Below are 25,785 nucleotides of genomic sequence, written 5' to 3'. Positions count from 1 at the left end.
TAATAGTTTAAATAAGTTGCATCTAGCAGCAAAATATAATTATTCATAAAATTAATTCTTTTCCATCTTCTGATTTTGTTTTGTTTCTATCTGTTTAAAACCTTTGCAAATATTTATGTTTCATCAGAACATTTATTTATAAAATTCAATTAAAAATATAATTTAAAATATTTAAATTATGGAGAGGTATGTTTACTATCTCATTAATATGGGATTTTTCTATCATTGACCAAGATGGTAAACATACCTCTTTATAATTTTTACATTTTATATTATGTTTTTAATTAAATTTTATGAATAAAGTTCATGATGAAGCCAAGATCTCTGGGAAAGTTCTAAACTTGGAAAAAACAAAACAAAAGTGGCAAAAGTTTTATAAATGTATATTTGTAGAGAGAGAGAGGGGAAGAGAGAAAGTGTGACTGAGAGAGAGGTTGATTTCAGCATCCCACTGAAATTGATAAAACTGCCACCACTGACCATTGGTTATAGAAACTCTGCTTCATATAAAGAATTAAAAATAACACATTCAAATAAATTTTGACACATTGCACAAACTTCAACTTTAATACCTGAACATCATATTGAGTATAACTTTACACCAATAACACACAAAAAAACAAAACAAAAAAAACACTATTACTAAAAATAGCTAACCATTTTTAAATCTGCATTTTGAGATAACTATTCGACTACAAAAAATAATTTTTTTATAAATAATATGAATACAAGACATATTAGTATCAATATTACAACTGAATTATATAATATAAAATACATTACTTAACTCAAACATATAGAAAAATAGCAGATTATAAATGTGAAAAATAATAAAAATAATCTATAAGAGAAACTATTATCAATGTTATCAGTTATTTCATTTTTATAACCACTTACATAATCTCTACTAGATAAAATAAAATGAACTAAAAAAGAATATATTGGAGATCAATAGCATAATTAATAATAAATTACCTTTTTTACATAGAAAAATATAAATTTGAATCTGTTCTTTAGTAGATGTTAAATTTTTAGCTTGTTTTAATTTTTATAGCACATAAAATAAAATAAAAGATATATATGAACTAATCTATACAGAGAAAAGATCACTGATTTACTGTTCCTATCCTGGATAAAAATGCCTAATTTCATGAGGGTTTATGAGTGGGATTATTGATATCTAGAGAAAGCCTTAAGGTTACCTGGATAAGAGTTGATTATCTGATTGTACATTTTCTTTACTGGTGGCAGTTCATAATTTTTCACCATCTATTTATTTATCCTTTTTTTCTGGAATGCTTTCTTTTCAGTTTATTGCTCTTTGTTAAATCTATGTTGGTTGTGATGGAATCTTACAAGTACGAGTATATCCTGATCTTGTAACAGGGTGAATATGCCTGCAACTCTGGCTGAATATTCTGTTTCCTTTCTGGTGGCTGGGCAAACAATTTATTTGCTAATTATGTAAACCTAATCTCTTAATCAATTATTTCTAAAATATGAAAAAAAAGTATTTTGGTATTACAACTGAAAGTATATTCTTTGGAACAGAACTCAGACATAATTTAGATAATAAATTAAAACATTTAATTATATATTACAATTTTTTTAAATGTAATGTTACTGTTCTGATTATTATTCATCATAACTTTTTTTATTAATATTATTCAAATTATTTGTTACTGAAGACAAAAAAAAATTAAAAAAACAATATAATGAATTACTAATGCATGAACGATTTTTAATTGATAAGATAGTAGTGATATAGTATTTCTTATCTTAGAATTCTATTAATACCAATAATGATAATGATGTTAATACAATGAATTTATCAGAATTTCCTGTGCATCATGTTTGTTAATAGTTCACCAATAAGTAAATTATATAAAACTAAATTGACATTACTGCAAGAAATAATAGTAAGTAATAGAACAATTATTTTATTGCTTAATTTAAAATTTATTTCATAAAATAAATAATGATTTATAAAATTTATCATGATTAAATAATGATAATTAAATTATAGTATATGCTAAATGTGCTGTTTAAACAATCTTCTACGCCATTATAATTCAGATTTATGATAACTTCTTAACTATTCATAGAGAGTCTTTTGTAGGGGTTGAATTAAAAGATAAGGAAGGTGAGCAGGTCTTTAACTGTGTGAGGTTTTTGGAGAGGCATCATAACTGGTGAATTTTAAGAAATATTTACTAAAATAAAAATGATTACAACTGTTAAAAAAAACCCAATTTGATCAGTCTATATGGCCCATTTTTTTCTATATAACTACATTCATGTAGTTACATTTAACTACATTCAAAAATAAACAGTATGAATATTAAGGTCTGCTAAGTAAATATGCTTCCAAAAGGTTTTTTAGAAATTTAGTAAGTCCCTTTCTCAGTGTACTGCTGATGGATCTATTTTTAATAGTAAGTGCTTCTCTTAAATGGGTTAAATAACCCACAGATTGTGGTCAAATAATAAAATTGATTTCTGTTATGTTTATTCATTTAGTACATATTTTTATTAAATTATTGTATTAGTAAATTGCATACTTTTTAAACATATAAATTCATCATTTTTTTCATTTTGTGAAAAAAAATTTGTATTTTTTGGCTGATATCTTTATATTTGTGACCTGTTTCTATGAGGCAATTTCCAAAGGTTGATTCTGGGTATATATCAGATGCCATTAATTTATGAATTCAAAGAATACATTCAAAAAATGAATCTTTTCAATTCATTTGACAATTATAAAATTAAATAAAAATACTATTTATTTAAGTTTGTTTTAACATGTAATTACAGCAAATATAGTACCATTTATTGATATAATTTCATTTTTTAAATAACATATCAAACAAATGTCCTTCAACATTTACTCTAAAGTGTTTCTATGAAGTTTTGCATCCCTGCTTGCTCCATGTTATCTGGGATTTCTTTAATTTCTTCTTTCTTTTTGATTTTCTTCTTGTATGGAGGCTTTGAGTACATTAATGTTGTAAACATTAATCATCAGTAGATCATTAGGTTTACTGGTGAAAATGCTAGATTTTTAGATAACCCCAAGAAAAAGTAGTTGCATGCTAACAGGTCTGGAGAATATCCAATATTTCATTTATAAATCACGTGGCCTGAAAACTTCTCTTGAACCACCACCGTGGATGCTCTAGAATTGTGGACTGGTACTCCATCCTGCTGCAATCATATCACATTCAAGTCGATCTCAGGAACAACGGAAATGAAGCAATTCAGGGGCAATGCAAATCTTGTTGCAATGAGCAAATCTTGGGCAATGTAACATCGTTGTGTACTGCTAAGAATTGACTGTCACCACATGCTCTTTCTCTTTGAAGAAAAAAAGACTTGATTTCAAAACTTAACAGAGTACATCAGACAGTTACACATGGGCTGTGAAGAGGACACATCTGAAACTACTTAAAATCCTGTCGGACCATTTTTTTGTTGGTTCACTGTGTCCAATAAATGAAAATTCACTTAGTCTTTATAAACAGGCATATTTTTTCATAGATAAACAAATTTGCACTAAAAGTGATGCTTGCTTTGTCATTTTCACTTGACCTTACACTGCCATGATTTTTTACAGATGAAAGTTCAAAATCCTTGTGTATGTGTAGAATTCTTCTGACACTGCTGTGGGATAAACAAAGTATGCAGTGAGATTTCGAGTTAAATGCTGAGGTCTCCTCATAATTGCCTGCCTCACTATCAGTGTTTGGAGGAATTTCCATGTAATGCACAGGACTACGAATTCCTGTGCACTTTCTTTTTTACTGCAGAAGTAATTTGGAATTTTGTTATCCACAATTTTATTGAATAATGGCTAGGAGTGGTACCATAACACTGAATATTGAAATGCTGATGGAATAATCACTGTGTAATCACAACAAAATCACTATTTCTAAAATATATTTTTACTACAAAAGCAGGTCCTCTGCTCCTTGTAACTGAAATGGTATCTGGCATGCAAGGTCACAGTCATTTCAATTCCCGCCTACGCTTCAGGGTTATCAACTTATTTTGCTTTAAAAATCATCAGGTTTCCATGACTCACTTCTTAGACTGAAAGCTTTTATTAAATATTATTTTTGATACAAGGCATAGGCAACATGGTAAAAAATATCATCCGTAAGTAAATGATGACTTGTTCTTGCTTAGAAGCAAGAACAATCTTATTCCTCCTCAGAAGCATACACAAACAGGTAATGATGGATAAAACAGCCAGATAAGAATGTAATTGTCAAATATAGATTACTCTGAAGCTTTGTCTGGTCAAGATAATTGTTAAGAAATTTGTATTCATTATTTTTCACCTTACTAAGATAATTATAACTGAAAGTACATTTTTGAAATATGGTATTTTATTTTGTTTTAATTTTTTTATTCAGTGGATGAATTTTATTTTACAACTGTTTTTTCCACAAATTTTTGCATTCGACTGGCAAAAGATCATGGATGTATTCAAGGAACATAATTTTAATGGTACAATGCCAAAAGGAGGCAAAACAGAAGTAACAAATATGTTCAATAAAGTTCAGGTAATAATAATTTTATTTTATTATATTAATTGTAAAATATTACTTAACCTAATTATTTACTTAAATCACTTAATTTATTTATATATTTCTTTATATGGCAGATAAAACAATCAGCTGTCTACTCCAATTTCATAAAAAATCTTTTTATGGATCATCCATTAGTCTCACTTGGTACATTTAATCCATATCTCCAATATCTTCTGTCCTGTGATACTTTCTTAATTAAAACATTCTTGTTACAGACTACATCTTTGATTATTTGCTTTACACAGCATCTTTGTTTCCTCCCACACAAACCTTCTATCTTTCCTTCAGTTACTAAATTCACTAACACTGACTGTTTTTCTATCTTAATATAAATGGCCTTCCAAACTATTTCTGTTTCATGTACAATTTTTGTTGCAGAATTCTTTTCCTTTGATTGATCTTAAAACCTCTTCATTTTGACCCTTTTCAATCCAATTAATTTTCTACATTTTTCCCGAAATGTCATATTTCAAATATCTTTTTGCCTTTTTGATTTACCTTGTGGTCCATGTATTGCTGCCATACACACTGAAAACATTAAAAAAATATATATTCTCTAATTTCTACATCTGTTTTATGTTAATAAATGTTTTTTTCTGTGTAATGTCTCTTCTTCCTTATGTTAATCTTGGTTTGATATTTTCCTTATATCAACCATCCCTTATAATTTTATTATAAATTATTTAACCTCTGGTATACAGGGTTTGTCTATTTGAACATTCAATATATCTTCCAGTCTATCATATTTCTTTACATTTATTTTACTCATTCCTTTTCTGACTAAGTAGCTGATTTGTCAATCAGTCAATAATATTTAATATTTCTTGTAACTCATTTTTCTTCTTTTTTGTCATATCGAGGGTGGGCTTATTCAGCCCATACTGGCATACACCTTTTATTCGACCTCAAATAAAATAAAAATTTTATTTTAGCTATTTTATTAAGCTTTCATCAAAGCTTACCATCATTATCTTTATTCTTTAAATTATTATCTTGTTCATAAACCTTTATTTCAAATCTTTTATCACTTCTTTATTAAATTGAAAAGAAATAGGCAAGTACTCTGGAAGTTGGGCCAGCCACTCTGATTCCACCTGAAATACCATGGACCTTTCAGTAGTTGGCAAGATAGCTTACTTTATTATCGGAGTTTAATGAGATGGCAACCGTCTGTGCCTGATTTTAATAATAGAATAAAATAAATATTATTGTTTTATTTTCTTCCGTGATTAATCTGATAATTAAGATACATTTATTCATATTCTTTCTTCCTTAAATTCATATTTTTTCTGAAACCAAATTGGTTTTCAGCTAGTACGCCTTTCACCTTCTATATTGTTCATTTGTACATTATCCTTCTTAGTACATTTTTGTCCATTCGTAATAGTTCTCACATTTATCTGATTCTGTTTTCTTTGGTATTGTAATTTATTATACTTTTATTGAAATATAAGGAGATGTTTCCTGTTCTATCTGTTTTACAAAATTGCTTTAAAACAGAATTATTCAAATAATATATCAGTTTGCTCCATTGTCTTGTTTGTGTTCATAGGTGATGAATGAAGACAACACCTTGTTGATTACTGAAGGATCGTTTAATTGTAAGCTGTCTTGGCGGTTTAAAATAATTTTGTAACATAACACTTGTAACTTATGTTACAAGTGTAACATAAGTAATGTTCATCCGAACAAGGATTGAGAGAGTCCATCTGGACGTGACCGCCTTGGGTCAGGTCCAGAACTTCACTGTAGGCCTCGTCCAGACATCTTGAATGTCTTACATCACTGCCCTCTGAATTAGCTAACTGAGTTCGTGGAAGCACAAACCCCGCGCCTAGTTCTACCCTTAATTTGAGCCAATTTCTAGTAAATGTCTCAAAATACGGGGCAATTTAACAAAAACATACCACCAGAAATGTTGTTTGCAACAACAAAATTTAGTCCTAGTTCCCTTAGTGAATTCAACTTCAGTTCATACCCCTGACTTTGTTTCATTATGGATTCCAGTCTGGTCTACCAGGGAGAGGTAGACAGACCTCCTACTCCTACTCAGCTCCATTGCAGAGTCCGGCTGACATTTACTTAATTTCGACATCGTTGAGATGTCACTACACCTCACCGCTACATGGAATCCATTCAGACCACTGCAGCAGAACCAATGAGTATTGCAGCTGGGGCATGGAATTACAACAGGGTATGCCCTGAGACCATTGTTTGTGACTCACTAATGTAGAGCCATTCACTGTACGTTACCGTGTGTTTTATAGGTGTAAACAAACGCCTAAAAACAAACGAGTGTTGCCTTGTTTGGTCCGTCAGTAGTATTTTATTTCCTACCCGGCATTACTGCCAGATGGTATTAATGCAGGTGGTATTACCTACCTGGCATATCTGGGGAGCATTTTTCCAATCCGTTACCTGGGGATGCTCCTGATGAGGGACAGGTAACCCCCACACAGGATTATTATTATTGTAATTACTAAAAATAGTTTAGTAAACAATTATAGTCCTATAGCTATTCTTTTGGTAATCCTAATCCTTCTTTTGGTAATTTGGTGAAATCTTGCTTGGTGGTTTAAAAACAACAGTAATTGTATGAAGGTCATCATCTCCTTGACTGGTTTCAAAGTTATTTAAATGATAGAAAATTTATTATTAAAATAGGCAATAGTTTTAGCGAACTTAAAAAACTTGTAAAATTAGAGCTTGTCTGAATAGATTTTATTACCTAAAAAATGTTCTCCTTTTTATCTAATTTTTATTATGAAGTGAGGGATCTAAGAATCTTGTTTGATGATACTCTTAGTAAAACACATGGAAAGGATAGTCAGTAAAGCTAGAAGAAACCTTGGTCTCTTACAATGGATGGTGCGTTACTTTAGAAGCATGAATACCTGTCCTTTCTTTACAAGTCAATTGTGAGGTCTCATCTTTAATATAATATAGTAATCTGGAATTGTATCTGAGAATAGACCTCTATTATAACTGAGAATGTTCAGAAAAGGTTTCTCTCATGGCGTAAGAGGAAGTTTCATTTCCCACCATTTGGGATGAAAGAATGCATCGGTCAAGTATTCTACTTTCCATTTCTTGCTCATAGAAGATGTCTTTGGGATGCCCTGCATTTTTATTGTCTGCTACATGGTAAATTTGTCCAGGAATCAGATTAGTGTACCTAGTTCCTGATTAAGGAATCAAAGATAGTTTTTTTTAGTGTAAATTTATTCACCATCTGTCGGCACCAAACAATAAAATTGTAATCCTGTAGTAATATAATTGCATAATGTAAAAATTACATTAAAAATGATAAATGAGCATATTGTAAAAACTAACAAAAACCTCAAATATTAAATAACTACACATTATCATCTAAATTATGAAAATTCACCAGTCAAAAAAATAAATAAATTGTTTTTATAAGGAAGAAACCATATGATTCATAATAGCAAGATTCTCTTGACTGGTAGGATCCATAATAGTTATATAAATTCTACATTATTTTTTTAAAAATAAAATTAATTTTATCTTTAAATAGTGGACAACTAAGCTAATCAAACACTATCTTTTTACATGGCATATATAAGCAGGATATTCAGAACAAGGTTTACTTAAAAAATATACCTCGTACGTTTCAGAGTTGGAAGATTGGCAATTTTTTTCTATGCCAGGAATCAGGAGATTGCTGAATTTTTCAACAAAATTAGGAAGCAAATAATTCAATACAGTTTTATACTAATATCATACAAATGATATTCATGAGGGAACTAGTCCATTCCTTATTCTCGTCAGCTCTCTATTTCCATAAGGTACCTAGTCACAATATTCACAGTTAAAAACAAACCTCACAAAAGCAAAAAAGAAAATCAGAACTGACAGAAAAGCAGAACAGAAGAGCTGACAACATTGTTACAAAAATTTTTCAGCTACATTTACATTACATATTATAAGTTAAATAAAAAACTATCCTTCCCCTTAATATATATATATATATACACTTGTATATACACTTTTTTTTGTTTGAGATGTAACAAAACGTTTTAGTATTTTATTGCAATCAAATTTGTTTTAACAGGAAGTTCTCAAGGATGATCCAGAACTATGGACATGGATACATAAAAAAGCAGAACAGCTTAAAGAGAAAAAAAAATCACCATTTGATTTTGGTTTTGATCTGTTTAAAGAATATTTAGATTTTATGAAGAATAATAATGTTAAAGGTTAGTAGAAGTTCTTTTTATTTTAAAATCTAAATAAAAATCCTTAATTTTACACTATTCAATGAATGAAATGTCAACTAAAGAACTATCTCTTAAAGGTATATTTGTAGCATGGATGTTAAAATAAAATTACATCTACAGGTATTTTCAAAGAAAATTATATAAGAAGTTTATATAATGTATTAATAGTTATATAAATCTAGTTTTAAATGTAATTCTTCTTTAGATTTCTACTGTATAATTTCTAATTCACTATCACCTCTTACCTAATAAGAATTTAAATCTGGCATGAAAACAATTTCTTCTAAAATTTGTTACCAAGCACTCATCTATAACTCATGCCACTATATTAACAAATTTAACACAATATGTTGCACATAGTTTGTGTATATAATGCACAAATGTTAACAGTTTTTTTTTTAATTAGTCTCCTTAATAGCAATTATTTTTTTTATAAATAATTAAATACTGTGGTATCTGTAGAATGTTTGACAAAATTTAATACTTACAATTTTTTAATAACTTTCTTCAAATTGTTTTTCAATCAAAACATTCAAGTGGGTTAAAATATTATCCTGCTCTGTGTATATGTAAGTATCAAGGTTGTTAATGTTATCGATTAATAATCTCTGTTTGTAAGGTGGTTTGCAAATGTTGACTGTGTTGTTACAAGAGGCTTTCAAGTGTTGATTGTATTTTTATTTGAACATGTATCTTGTTTGATCATTGTAAACATTGTACAGTTAGAGAAGTTTGGTTATTTTATATTACAAAGGCATTCATTGTTTTCTTTGATAACTGATTTCTACATGTAATAATTTATTCCGTTGATCATTAATATAATTTTTTTAAATTAGTCAGAATATGTTCTTTGTTTATTTATGTTAATGTAACATATTTTTTATTATGTGTATTTTAAATGGTCTTTTAGATGATTTGATTATGTTGAGTAGTCTATAGATCAGAGGTCAGCAACCTTTTTGTCAGTAAGGGCGCAAAATAAATTAAAAAATTATTGGAGGCGCATGGAAAGTTACTGGAGGTGCCAAACTAGTATTACACAATAAGCGAATACAGTTACCTTAAAGTGAATAAAACAAAATTGTTCTTCCCAATCAACAGTAAAAAAAACAATAAATTCTTTTTCTTTTACAATTATTCATGATAGGTTATTTATAAAATCCATTTAACCAGTACGATACGTATCTGACAGTGAAATATTGCGTGATATGGTTACTAATAATACATAAATAATAAAATATAGTCAATAATAATAACACTCAAAATATGTAGCACTCAGAATACAGTAACATACTACCAAATTTATCAGAAGTGAGAATATTCCTACATGCCAAGTAGCAAGTGGGTCAGTGTATGACCTTGATTGCTATTTACTGACACTGAGGCTTGTGCAATTATATTGTCTTATATTCGCATTATGCCAATATGGTTGTTGGGCTTAATAAGTGTGTAATATAAGGGTGTATAAAAATCTCATTGAGGGCGCCACGTTGCCAACTCCTGCTACAGATCATACTTCTAAGAGCATATAATTCATGTGAAGTTGTATGGTTTGAAATCTTGTAAGTGACACAATCTGTCACTGTTGGGTTTCTGTTAATTTTTAAAGTGTTTTTGTTGTTTTCTATGATGGTGAGGACAAAAAAATTTATTTGTTTATTGAGTTTGTATGCAACTGTAATGATTAATTTGGTGTATTTGTTTATGTTTGGTAGTAGTTGTTCACTTTGTAAGTGTTGCTTTACCCTGCTAGTATACTATTTTCTGTATGTTTTTTATCGGTGGAATATATGTTTCTTCTGTATATGTTGCACAAATAATTCAGCTAGGATACTGGAAATAGAGAAATTTATATTTAGGTCATAAAGTTCTGTGGCGTAATATTTATTTTGGAATTCAATATAGTTTTTTAATAAAATCTATAAACATAAAAAGAACCAAACCTTTATCATATTTCAACATCATGAAATTTATGTAAACATACAATAGTAATACTAAATAAAAAATTTAAAAAAGGCATGTACAATATCACTTGACGTCAAGGTGAAAAATCAGCCAGCAACTGAAAGTTGTTACAAGGGAATCTGAAAATCTCTCTTCAGAGTATTGAAGAAAGATACTAAAAATTTTACATTTATAAAATTAGGTCTGGTTTGGTATTTAAAGTTTTTAGTTTTAAATAATTTTTATATACCATTATGGACAAAAACATAGCAAATTTTAAAAATATTTTAGGTGACCTGTATGCGATAATAGTTATCCCTAAGATTAATATAGCAATTCTCTATTAAACAAGGATTTCATGCCAGGCTTAATAAGAAACTAAGGATTAAACTGGATTCCCATTATCTTTTCCATTGAGCCAGACATATTGTCACACATTGGTACACAAAGACCACTGAAATACACAGGTATTGTACATACTTTCAGAGAATATCTGATATATCTTAAACCTTATACATTTATTAAGTAACACAATAAAATGTTTGTTGGTACATGAGTCGCTTCTTGAACATGACTCAGCCATTACTAAGAATAACAAATATCTCACACTTATCTTAAAATAGAAAGTAGTGGAGTAAAATGTTTACTTGTTTACTCTTCACTGAGCCAAATATATTGATGCAAATGAGTTTATTAAATCCACTGAAATGTAGATGGCATTCAATCTCGAATGACATCACCTATTTTCAGTTCAAGAACTGGTTGTGTTGTGAATATCATTATTGTTTTCCAAAGCACTTAAGCCATGATATTGAGTCAGAACTGATATCTCTTGAACCTCAGATGCTTTTTATTTATCTCAGCTGTAAGAAAAACAGAGAGAATAGCAGATGAAAAGAATAAATTACTAAATAGTCAATGAAGATGGTTGCAAGATTGATGGAAAGTATTATGACATAAGATTAAAGGCCTTAATTGTAAACTTTAAATTAAAATAAAAGTATTTATTAAATAATGTAATATATAATATATATGTTACACTATGTTCTGTTCAAAGGAACAGAACCAGTAAGATCAAAAATTATACTTAACTACACTGCCTCTGAACAGATAAACTCTTTTAATTATTTGGATGTATTCTCTCCTTTATTATGGATGAAGGCACTTGCAATAAAACTAATAAATTTAGAAGTTTTTGTGTAATTATACATTAAAATTTAATGAAAATGCTATAAAGAGACAATATTTAAGTTTCACAAGGCCATTGCTGTATCTACTCTGTCATATGGCTGTGAGGCTTGGGTTTTAAGGAGAACTGAATTAAATTTTATACAGGTCACTGAATCACTGAAATGAATTTCTTAAGGAGCCTTAAAGGAGTAACAAGAAGGTTTATAATCCCCAATGAGGATGTTAGAAGAGACTTCAATATTACTTCCATAACAAATGTAATAACAAATTATAGAGAGTGAAAGAAGGAACATGTAGAAAGAATGAAGGATTCAAGACTCCCAACAGCTCGTTAATTATGCTGTATTAGGAAGGAGCGGAAGAGGACGACTAAGGAAGCACTGGATTGCTGGTACAGTTTTATGACCTATACCGTGTTATGGGAATATACATGAATATTATATGTAATTAAAAATATAATAATAATCATTTTTTAAATATTACTATATTTTATATTATTTTTTTTAGAATATTTGTTGAGAATAACAAAAATTTTTTTTCTGGCTTAATTTTTCACGATAATCAAATTTTTCAACAGTTAACTACATTATAAACACAAAATAATTAGATAGGTACAGTCTTTTTTAACAAATGGTCATCAAAATTGATTAACAGGATTCATATGCCCAGGCAAGATCCAATACCTCAATCTACTTTTGGTTTACAATTTCTTACACATATAAATAAAAACTGAAATCAAGTAACACATTTGAAAAAGATGTCTAGCCAGTTGAATGTTTTGTATATTATAATTATTGAATGAGGTTTTTGTATGAATGAGGTTATACCCCAAATGTCTTATGAGCTTTTTTTTTGTTAATGTTATCTACAAATTAACAGTTTCTAAAAAATGACCTTTATCTTTGGTACCTGAATATGAATATTAGGTGGCTTATATGTAGAATGTAATAAGGACACTTTTCTTGCAGAACAGGAACTATTGATTTTAATAAACAATAGTTAAGTACAGTACTTAAATTACAACAAAACAAGGTTTTAATCATAGGGGTGCACATAGTCAACAATGAGGCCAAATGCACAAAATGTTTTAGTAAGATGTAATGGTGTTTACACCAAAGTCAAAGAAACAAATTTTGAAGATTATTAGATGAATTTTTTTTGGAATGACTATGCACTCTAAAATATATGACGGTATAACAATAATGACTAGGTCAAATTTGAAGTACAGTTTTAACATAATACTATCTTAAGACTGCTCCCAGTGATGTAAATCAAAATTAATAACAAACAATTTAAAATTTCTAATACCAAACTGTACAAAAACACTAAACTTAGTAATTCCAAGACATAATTTTATTTTATTTATATTTTTATGTACATATATAATTTTTTTATATTATTTAAAAAACTAAGTACAAATTATGAATTTACCCATAACTTCTTGAAACACAATTTTTTTTTTTAACTCCGGATCTACCGTTAGGCATTCTTCAGAGGATGAGATGAATGATTTGTAGTGTGTGTGAAAATGCCATGCCTGACCAAGATGAAATACAATTAAACAAATAGGAAGTTTTAGTACGAGGTCTGTAAATAAAGTGAGACTAATTTTTTTTGGCAGCCAAAGTGGCAACACTGTAAAGTTACTAGTAAAAATATGGTTATATGAACAGCTTATTTATATTAGGTATTAACATTTTAGTCGATTATTGCCGTGTGAGAAAAACACAAACTTTTCGTGAAACGAGTTTTTGTTGTTCACAACAAAAATGAATGATACTGATGATGAGCTACATTTTGCAATCAAGTTTTGTGCTAAACTCGGTGAGAATGCTACTACTGAAACTTTTTCAAAACTAAAAACAACATATGGAGATGATGCTCTCTCACGAGCCCAAGTTTTTAGATGGTTTAAAGCATTTTCAGCTGGCCGGGAATCAGTTGTGGATGATCCACACTCTAGAGTACCGTTAACGTCAAAAAGTGTCGACAATGTTGAGTGAATCAGAGACTTGACACGAAACGACCGGCAATTAACTGTCAGAATGATTGCAGAACAATTAAATTTGAACCATACACAGGTCATCAAATTTTGACAAACGAATTGGACATGAAAATTTTGTGCAAAATTGGCCCCAAAAAACCTTACTGTTGAACAAAAAAACAACAGGGTGGAAGTGTGCAGCGATCTTCTAGGGCGAATTGAAATTGATCCTGATTTTTCTAAAAAAAATGTTATTTAAAGGTGATGAATTTTGAATATTTGAGTACAACCCAGAAACAAGACGCCAGCGCAAGGAATGGCACACTTCAAACTCACCACATCCTAAAAAATCAAAACCATGCTAATTCGTTTCTTCTAATTAGTAATAGCACTGTCCATAAGTTGTTTTTGCCTACTGGACAGACTGTAAACCAATATGTTTACCGAGAAATTCTTGAAAGACTGCGGAAAAGAGTTGCCTTTGTGAGACTAGCCATTAAAGACAACTGGATGCTGCATCATGACAATGTACCTTGTCACACTGCACTCTCAGTTAATAAGTTTTTGGCAAAAAAAAAACATTCCTGTACTTCCTCAACCACCTTATTCACCTTACTTGAGTCCCTGCAACTTTTTCTTGTCGCCAACTTTAAAAAAACACCTCAAAAGACACCATTTTGGAACAGTAGAAAACATTAAAGAAATGTAACCGACTATCTGAAGGATATTCCGGTTTCTGAGTTCCAACATTGCTATGAAGAGTGGGAGAACCGTTTGAAGCATTGCATGGGTTCCCAAGGGAACTATTTTGAAGGTGATAGAGTCCATGTGTGATTGGATTGTGAATACAAAGTTTTTCTGAACCAGTCTCATTACTTTATTAACAGACCTCGTATAGTATTATATTTAACCATAAAATGTCAAAAATACACAGCAAGTTACTTACTATTAACTTAGTAAAATTTTTCTTTTAAGGATCTAACAACCCCTCACTTGAAAGGACTACTTTTGTGACATGTGCTACATTTGTTTTAGTTCAACTGCAATCTTTCTAATCACTTATCAGACCCCCTGTAGCTGACACCCTATTAATTTCATACTTTGGCTGTATTTTACCACATCTTGTAGTATTTTTTATTTAAATGATTCCCGGAATAATTATTTGTAATGCTGAATAATAATTATTGTCATACTTGCATTTACCCAATTTTATTTAAAATTAAGTACTATTATTTATTATTATTTTTTGAAGAGGCTCTACAAATTACTATAAATTTTAAAATAGTAAATATTATATATTCAAGTAAAATAATAAAGAAAAGAAAAAAGCTTCTTTAACTTTTTAAATTTCAGCTTTTTCATGGGTTCAATTGACAACTCCTTCATTTTCTTAGAATAGCTATTAAAAAAAAAAAAATGAACATGATTTAATCTATTAAGATATAAGTTTTTTGTTTTTGTTTTTAAAAATTAAAGTTTATTCTTTTAATTTTTTGGGGTAATTGAAAAGACTTTTTGATGAAAAATATTCATATAATTAAAACATAAATTGTTAATAATTTTAAAAAATATTATTCTAATGATGAACAGTGAGTTTTTAGTTGTGTAAAGTTTATTATTTAGATGACTATTCATTTGGGTTACAAAAAGAATTTACTTGGTAAATTTGTAAATGTAATTATGTATTCTTTGCCTCCTTTAAACTAGTCCTCAGAGATTTGATATACATATGCGTTCAATCCTCATTTCTTTCCATCCTCAAAATATTCTGTGGAAAATCATTTTTGGCATATCTTTTGGTTCACATAGTGGTTTTTCCTTTATTTAATCTAACATTGCAAGTATAATGTCTAATGTAAATTTTATATAATGTCTATCATCACCATTGTGCTTACTCCAAGTGTTACATATCCACTTCCATTTGAAAAATTTAAAAATGTTTGATATGCCTACTTCATAAAAACTAGTATAAGCCTAGTATACAAACTAGTAAGTTTCATGAGTGTAAGCATAGTACTTTAACACATTAGCCCACTTTTATCAACCTGACTGTAATAATTAAATAATAATAATAATAATAATAATATACTGTATTCTATAATGTTAACTTCAAAAAGATGAAAATAACATTGTATTATGAAGACTAATATATTAGGGAAATTTTAGTTACAGATGCCAGCGATGAAATTGTTAACCTGTTGAGAGACGATATATTACGCTATCTTTTAATGATGGAATTAAACTGGCCAACAACTTTACCAAAAATAAGACCTACACTGAAAATAAACAAGAAAAATATTAAAACAGAAACAAACAGATAAAACAAGAAAAGTTTATAATGTACATCAAGACAAGAATACACAATATATACAGATCGATACTTTAATATTAGATACTCAAATAGATATGTTAATACACATGTGAACTGAAAAATACACAAAATAAATACAACAGAATGTCTACATTTACAAATCTAATTCTTTAATTCAATAAAATATATTTTTTTTTAAGGTATATACATGAAACAGCGTAAAGGATATTACATACAAGTTAAAACAGTTATTAAAATGATGAAAGATAAAAAAATTCCGGAATAACAAATAAGAAGCAGATTTTTTTTTAGAAAAAATTACTGAGATTTTTGAAATCTTGGAAAACACCTTGTTTTCTGTCTATAGTTTGGGTGTTTTAATAGATATTCAGAAATGGATTAAGATAGTTTTATATAGTTCAGTAAACATTTTCAGAACAATATTTCATTTTTAAAAAAAAATATACACAGAAATTTTTATGTGTCTAATTAAAAATGATTTTAAATCATAAATATACTGGTAATACTATATTTATTGCAGTTTTTTTATAAGTTAAAATTTTACACCTTTTATTATGAACAGAACATTCTTTGTTCACAAATGAGTTTTAGCAGAAATTGTTTGAGTGAGTAAATAATATTCTAAATCCAAAATGGAAAAATAACTTAGTTTAAAAAAATTCTATTCTTTTAATTTCTTCCTCTAAGAGAAATAAATAATATTTAAAAAAATGAAATTGTAGTGAAAAACAATTAAAACTTTAATTGTTTAATTAATATCAATTTAATTTGAATCTTTTAAACAAATAAATACATTACACACACTATTTGGTAAATACATCTAAAATATATTTACACTGTAACTGTGGGAATGACTAATGGTTAACTACATTGACAGACAAAAAAAAAAAGTTTAATATTTCTCTAAGTGTGATACCATTTCGTGAATTGTTTATTTGCGTATATTACAGATCTGTAAATAGAATTTTTCTATCACCCTTAGTTTAAATAAATTACCAAAAAAAATTTAGGAAAAAATATAGGAAGGAAAAATATAGATAAAACTTGTAAAATTTATAATTTTGCATGGCCATACGTGTATTAGAATGATTTCGCTGATGCTTTTCTTTTATAAATAGCGTCAGGCACATCCCAAATTAATGTCCAACAGTAATCAGCTAGCATGTTAGTGTTCCATTTCGCTTTACAGCGGCTTTCCATCACTGAAATGTCTGGTGGAATCATTCATTGTGTTCGTCACTTACATCTCCGAGGTTTTCTGGGAAAAAAGTGGGGGAAATGTATTTTCAAAGACATATATCCCATAGCTCTGTATGAAGTAAGAAGTTGATTAACAATATCATGGTAATTGTCAGATTTTTGTTTGCCGAGAAAAGTTTTGCAAACATCTTTAAATGAAGCCCAAGCTGCACTTTCATTATTATTAAACATTGAGTTAAATAGATAATCTTTGACCAACTCTCTTATTTGAGGACCAAAAAATATTCCATCTTCAATTTTTCCTTCACTTACATTCGGAAATTTCACCTGATGTATAAAAATCCGGGATTATCCTTCTTCATTGCTTTTACAAAATTTTTCATTAGTGCTAGCTTGATATGGCGAGGGGGTAAAAATATTTTTTTGGGTTCAACTAAGGGCTCATGGATAATATTTTTTTCCATTTGGAGTTAAGTTGTTTCGCTTCTCCTACTCTTTGGTAACATAAAGTTTATCCCTAGCTTGGCTGTCCCATTCGTAAAGAAAACACATGTATGTGTTTTCATGTTACATGTATTTGTGTTATAGCCTAACTGCATGCCTAACAAAATAGCTACAACTTTCAAATCACTACATTTGTTCCAGCTATGTTTTTATAATTATTTTTTCAAGAACGTCTTTCATCACATCGTTTGTCGCTTTCAAATTAATACCATAAGCAATTGGTATAGAAGGATATTTGTTACCAGTGTAGTAGAATCACTTTTAAATTATACTTGGACGAATCAATGAAAAGGCGCCAGTCCTCAAGTTTATGAACTTGTTCTAAGTGCAACATAAGCTCATCAATATTTGTGTAATAAACCAAATTATTTTCATCAATAAAGTACTGAAAAAATTCTTTTTGTCTGCTTCGAAAGCCTGAAATTTTTGTATTTTTTAAAATTAAATTCCAACCTTGCAGTCTTGATCCTAACAGTTCAGCTTGATTTTTTGATAAATTTAAATCCCTAACCAGTCATTTAATTCACTTTGGGATATAAGATGTGGCTTATTGGAAAATAAGCCAAAATCATTGTTGTCTTCAGTACTGCCTGATTCTTCATCGCTGCTTTCGAAACATATATTCACAAGTGGCTCAGGAACTGGAATAACTTCGCTGTGAGGTACAGACCTGACTGCAGATTGCAATGAAGGATATTTTACAGTATGTTTAGATTTTTTTAGAAATTCCAGACACACTTTTTAAACAAAAGTAACAATCTGTTACATGATCCTTTGGTTCACACCAAACCATAGGTACACCAAATGGCAAAGCCTTCCGTGTACCTTTCAGGCATTTTATTAAATATATAGAAGAATTAGTGCATACTATATGAGGAGCTCACATCTTATCCTGATCACCAATTTTACACTGAAAGTAAAAATTATATCCTTTTTTAATTAAAGGTGAAATGTTTTTTTTATTTGATTTTACAGTAAACTCACCACATACATAAAAAAGGCATCCACATCATTTACACAATTTCAAGGCATTATGACACTGTACTGTTAACAAACTTAAGACAGCAATAAGACTGAACTAAATTAATTCAGTCCTAAATCCAGTGCTTAATACAAACAATACCAGCTGTGTTTTCAGCTAGATGTTTTGACCTGCACGGACATGGTTAATCTTGACCGTGAAGGCTCACTCTTCAGTATTAGATATGATGTCATAATATCTGATTATGATATGATTTAATTCTTTGTCTAGTATTGTTTATTTATAGCTTATAAATTATGTTAACAAAGTTAAACAATAAAAAATGAGCTAACAAAATACAATTTAAAAGGTTAAAGTGCTAACTACATTGAAAAATGAAAAAATCCTTAATTCAAATTTAAAATTTTTTGAAAAATAATGGGTGATAGAAAGATTCTGAGTTCATATTCATTTTCAGCATCAAAAAACAGATTAAACTCATATATCGCATGTTTAGGAACAAAAATTATGTTTGCCAGTGTTATCAAACTGAATAAAATTATTAAATGTTAAATCATTAAAAATTGTTGAATTTCTCATATAGGTGTCCAATATTAACAACAGTTAAGTGCTCATCAATCAGCATTAAGTATAATTTTTATATATTTTTAATAAAAAAAATTTCCTTGCTTTCTAATCTATGTTTTTGTTCATAATGATAAAAAATTAATACTATTTAAATCTATCAACTTTTTAAATGGTAAACCAACCAAAATTTATTAAATATATATATTTTTTAAATGCACACACTTTCAGTTGATATTGAAGCTATCTTCAATGACTCATAAGTTATCTTAAACTGTTACATAAATTTGGTTCATATTGCTTTCTAAATAAATAAAATATGTTTCCATATATATTTTTTGGAACATTAGTTTCATCCGGTGAGGTTAAGACTGGATCAATTTTTATAAAGTATCTCATCAGTTGTTTATATTAATTTCTATTGAAAAAGGACAGAAGGACATATGAAAACAAAGCATATTATTTGGATATATATTTATAGAAACCTATTTATTGATTTTTATAAAAGGATTCCATACAAGTTTTTCTGAATATTTCTGGGTTGTACATAATGTTGAATTCATCATTTCTCTGGCAAAACTTTAATTTCTGTTAACCCTTCAGAGCAGAATAACCGTTTGTATATATAATAATACATTTTTTACATCAAGTGATATATGAATGTACACCTTGTTGCTTCTAAAATGGATTGCAATTTATTACACATTCATTATGCCTTCCTCCAATATCTTAAATGATTTCAGATAATCTTTATTTTTTAATTGTCTCATACAACTGAACTTTTGTCAAATTTTCATGGAATGGTAAGCTGTTAGTTCACAGTCAGTCAATCATTAATTTTTTTAATGATGCTGAATGTGCTGTTTGGCTTTCTTCAGAATTGTGATAAGAAGCGTTATCTAAAATAACGACACTGTTTACTGGCAAGTTAGGCATTCATTTTTCTCTTATCCACTTTAAAAACATGCTGCAGTTCATCTGAGAATGATAATCACCTGAGGAGGATTTGGCTTTCCATACTATCAAGCAGTTGGGAACGATCCCATTTCACCACCGGCATGGATAATTATTATCCTTTCTCCTTTTTAAATTGCCACAGCAAAACACTCAGATGCATTTGAAGGTTGCCAACAGAAATGTTGGCAATGAGAACTTAAAATATAAGTCTCATCGATGTAGACAATTGATCTTCCTTCAATTCAATGTTCTTCAACTTTATTCAAATACAGAAACCGTTTGTAATGAATATCATATTTTTCAATAAGAATTGCCCTGTCATTTCTGATTCTCTTCCATTTGAAGGCCATGCTTAAAAAAAGTGTCTGTAAGCTACTCTTTTGCTCATTACATACCCCATCACTTTTTAGTTTTGCAGTAAGTTTCATTAGAGAATACAAGCAGCCTTCGGTTAAGTAAAATTTTAACATTTTACATCGTACAGCATTTCGATCAAAGCACTTGCTTTTTGCATTTTATTCCTGTGCAAGGAGAATTAAATTTTTTTCTGAAGCTATTTCACCAGTAATTCGATAAACTGTTCTTTTGAGATTCCTGTGGCACATGGAACACAATCTACAACTTTTTTGAAGTCACTAACAAACATTCCAACTGCAGTTTCTCCTGTCATGTAATTAAAAACGTCGTGTATAATTTCTTTACCTTGTCTGAATGTCCTTTCCACGTAAATTAGACATAATATGCAAAATATAAAACCAATTCACTGCCATAAGAATAGAGCCGACAAAAATTTGCTAATTTAATGCAAATAAATTAATTTTAAAATTTCACTTAAGACTTCAACTACTTTCAAGAATTGAAATTCAAAGAAAGCTATAATTGGATAATAACCATACTCTTCGGACACAAACAATTAACTGGACAAGTTTTAATACATGTTGTCTCTGATGGCTGGTACTAGACTGAGCAACTACATTAGAAAAATTCATTAAATAAGAGCAACAGAAAAGGTGAGAATTTATTTAAAGAGAAACTTGAGTCTTAACATAACTGCCCATCAAAAATCATATGATTAATGATGTTGTAATAATTTAATTTATAACAAATAAAAAAAAATATATATATATATCATATGAAACTGCAAATACAGTATAAATTAGAATGGAATAATTTAGAAAAATCTTACAACGGTTTGTATAAATAGAAATTTAATGTTTCATTTGAATGTTTAGAATGACACATTGTTCGGTTATTATTTACACAAACCTGAATAAAGAAATCTTTCTTATGTATGACTCTTGCCTAGCCTAGCGTACGGTTGTTCACCACTCCCAGAACAAAGGGCGAAGAGTGTAGCATAAATGTAGACATCAATCTTGTGCTTGTTTGACTTGGATATTATATACAGTTATAAAACTATAAATAAATACATTTAGGGCTAAACACTAATCAGTAACAGTTAAGTAGTCTTTATAATATTGCATAACATATCTTTTCAGTATCTAATCAAGAAATAAATTATCAGTTTAATAATATATAAACTCAAGATTAAAATACAAGATGTGATTTGTTCATTGATTGGAATAAACAATAGTCATACCGTATACATACTGTCTTTAATCGAGTAGTATTATAAACCCATGCTCGTTAGGCAGCAAGATATACTATTAGCTATGCTATTCAGATCTATGCCAATTTGGCTTGGACAAGCTATACAAACGTCACGATGAAACAAATCAAAATGGATATTTCCATTGAAATCTGAAAATCAAATTTTTTTGTAATTATAAGTACCTTGTACAAAATACAAGGAAGTAAAAAGTCATCAAATGATGTCTTTGATTTACTTGATGAAATTCACAAAAACATGGATCAATAAAGTATTCCGTTTTTGGAAAGTCAAAGCATTTCTCTTTTTTGAACTCCTAAAGATAAATGATATAAACAACATTTATGTGAAAGTGATATGAGTATCGGTCACAATTTTTAATTGTTTATTTAATCTTACTCAAAAGTTTCTTTAAGTAATTCAGATATCAGCAATTCTGTGATTTGATAATTACTTTTCAAAAATCTACAAGTTTTTCTCTTTTTTAGTAAAACAAAATTGTAGTAAATCTTGGAAGGAATTCAATTTTGATTTTTTTTTGTAAATAGAGGTCGATAAAAAATGGTGAATAAATTCTATTTTTATTGGAAATAATACATAAAAATCAAACCAAACTTCTATGTAATGACATTTTAATGAAATTTCATAAAAAACTTTCCCAAAATAAACAAAATTAATATTTAATAAATAATTAAATTATCTCAGAAAACTAAATATTTATATTAATAATTGAAAATATTCTCCAGAAGTACAAATTTCAGCTAAATGAATTACAAGTGATTGAATTCTTCAACATTCTTGGCTTGAATTTATTTTTTTGGTTGAAAATATTATTCTTTGTAAAAATTAATTTATATTCTATTATTTTATTGTTTTTTGATATATAACAATGACTATATATACCCTACAGAAGAAGTGAGAATTCAAATAAGCTAATCAGCCAGTTCAGCTGGCCATGCTTCTTCTAGTTAAGAATTTCATCTAATTTCTTTGATTGAAAATGTTGTTTGTTTACTCTTCTAACTTTTTTGTTGTTTATGGTTTTTAGTATAAATGAGTTTAGGAATAAGTTCTTTATAAAATTTATAGAAAAAAACAATTTCTGTAAGATAATATGTCTCTCCTTTTGCAAATCAAATTTATGTAAAAGAATCTTTTAATTCTTATGAAGTTTCAAAAAAATATACCAATTTTTGAATATAGACCATTGTTTTACATTTATATAAATGTAATAATACATTTTTATGTTTGGACCCAAAAAAAATTTACCTTGTCTGACAAGACCTAAAAAACAGTTTTGCCAAATCCATGTTAATATGAATTATTTTCATAAATACGAAAGAAATATTCTGAAACAGTTTTTAAAATAAAGCCTTTTTTCACTTTGCATTTTATTATTTCATGCATTTTTTTTGTTGTTTTGCATTAAATTTTAACTTTATACTTATTGAAGAATTTTAAATTACCTGCGTCTAACTAATTATAGTTTAAAAATTCTCATAATATAAAATTAGCATAATCATCTCAAATTGGATGAAAGGAAATTCTTCAACAATTATGTCATGACTGATAAGGCTTGCAGGTTTTCACTGTTTATTTTAAAATATGTTTTCATTTAATAGGGAATTTATATCGGTAGCTTAATCCATAAAAATTTTAGAATTGTATTTTTTGTAAGACATTTTTCATTCATAAATTTATTCATTAATTTTTTTTTAAAAATGCTTATTTCTGTTTTGTATATTTTTTTACTTGACCTCTGCATAAATTTTTCAATTTACTTTTACCCTCTTTTTTTTAAAGGTGCTTTCATCTTTTTTCAAAATAAGTTCATCTAAATTTTCTTATTTTCACACAATTTTTTTTTAAGCAACGTTGTCATCCAAATTATCACTTTACATTTCACTCTTTTTTCAAGGAGTATTCATTCAAATTTTCTTCTGTTCTTTACTTTTTATTCAAATCTTTCACTGTCATTAAATTTTCCACAGAATCTTTTTTTTTTGGTGGTCTTTACAAGAATCTTTTCATTAATCTGAGTTGTCATATTTTGACATGCTGTTCAATGACTATATTTCTGAAAAAATTACAATGAGTAATTCATTGTAATTCATGAGATTTTTCACAATTCTATGGTTATTAATCTTGGTCTATTTCATTTTATAGTATTGATTAGCATATAGTCTTTTATAATTTATTTGACCAAAATGGGTAGATCAGAATGAGGAGGTCTTGAACACAATGACAGTGGTACTGATATTAAAACATAGAAAAATATTATCCTGTCTTCATATTACTCATACAATCTAAATTTATAAGACCTGGTAAATAGATATCCACTATTTAGAATTTAGTTGGTGACTTTTAAAAGATAAAATTATTTATGTAATTATAATGAAAATATAATTTATTCATTACCGGTAAACCAATAAAAAATTCAAGTTTTGCATTGATACACTTCACCATAACATCATCTACAATAGCTTTTGTAGGAATTTTAAATAGAATATTAATTTATAAAATAAAATATTACATCATAATTTTATATATATTAATAACAAAAATAATAAGTTGGAAAATATTTTAATCTAATAAAACATAAAATATTATTAATGTACATACTTTTATAATATTGTGAAAAAATATTGTTAGTATTATTATTCGTGTCACTAATCAATGTTGTTCATTGAATAAAAATCTTTCATTCATCACTTCTGTACTCCCTTTTACAAAGTATTATGCTTTCACATTTACATTTTGTTTTGAAACAATTTTTTTTAAGATTTTCCTTTTACACAGATATTTTAGTTACACAGAGTACTGTAGGTTGATGTAATATTAAATACATATATTTATATATATTTTCTTTTTTCTCTTTTTTTTTTTAATGCGTAATATAGAATATAATTAATTAACAATTAATCTAGACAAAAATTAAGTGATTTTTAACTCCCTTTCAATAGATATATCTCAAATTATTATCACTGAAATGTTTATTGAGATATATAACTGAAAAAAAAAGAAGGAAAAAGTTGAGTGATATTACAAAAATTCTGAACGTAGGTTAAAGCATTCTAAACGTTGGATAAAGCATAAGTCTAAATGAAGTTAGATATAGTAAGAGTTTTCATGTGAAACCTTTACAGAAAAACATGGGGATCGTGCTTCAGTGAATCGGTTAATTTGTTAGTAGAGGGTTGTAAGTTATGGTAGATGGTCGTGGTTAAAAGAGATCATATGAAGGCATAGTAGGTTATGTAAATACACTGATGGAAATGTCTGCTGAGGCATTTGTATCGATGGCATCCTGACAGAGGCCAAACTGATGACTATGTTTTGTTATCAAGTTCATCAGTCAGACAGTCTAAAAGACAACCTCCAGTAAAGCCCATCAAAGCTGGGAATGTTGAGGGTGGTATGGTGACTGGGGATCGTCTTTCCCTATGGGGGGTCAGGATGTCAAAATACAGCATGCATTAATTAGTGCTTGGATGAGAAGCATAAATACATGCATAATCAGTGTTTCAAGGTAAATTGAAATGTTAATAAATCAATTTTTTGCAAAAGAAATTCAAGAAAACTACATAATTTTTTATATAAAAATTATCTAGCTACAAAATAGGTATAGGAAAATGAATTATAATAATATTTTGTCAAATTTTTATTCTTGACAAATATGCAGTTTTGG

At 28.4% G+C, this 25,785-nt stretch overlaps 1 protein-coding gene across 3 annotated transcripts in view; it reads left to right on the top strand.

Annotated features, from left to right (window-relative positions):
* LOC142330497 (uncharacterized) overlaps nt 1-25,785 on the top strand; it is a 41,487-nt gene that overhangs the window by 8,195 nt on the left and 7,507 nt on the right. For 2 of the 3 annotated variants that reach the window (XM_075375785.1, XM_075375786.1), the window contains 2 exons: nt 4,416-4,565; nt 8,665-8,809. In XM_075375785.1, the coding sequence (XP_075231900.1) occupies nt 4,416-4,565; nt 8,665-8,809 (295 nt within the window). Of the gene's footprint in view, nt 1-1,782; nt 1,920-4,415; nt 4,566-8,664; nt 8,810-25,785 lie in introns of those variants that run through there. The other variant, XM_075375783.1, reaches the window with a different exon arrangement.

The sequence above is a fragment of the Lycorma delicatula genome, chromosome 9 (assembly GCF_047948215.1).
Source record: "Lycorma delicatula isolate Av1 chromosome 9, ASM4794821v1, whole genome shotgun sequence".
In the NCBI taxonomy this organism is placed as follows: Eukaryota; Metazoa; Arthropoda; class Insecta; order Hemiptera; family Fulgoridae; genus Lycorma; species Lycorma delicatula.
The sequence above is the reverse complement of the archived record's forward strand: the minus strand, read 5'-3'. Positions and strand labels throughout refer to the sequence as shown.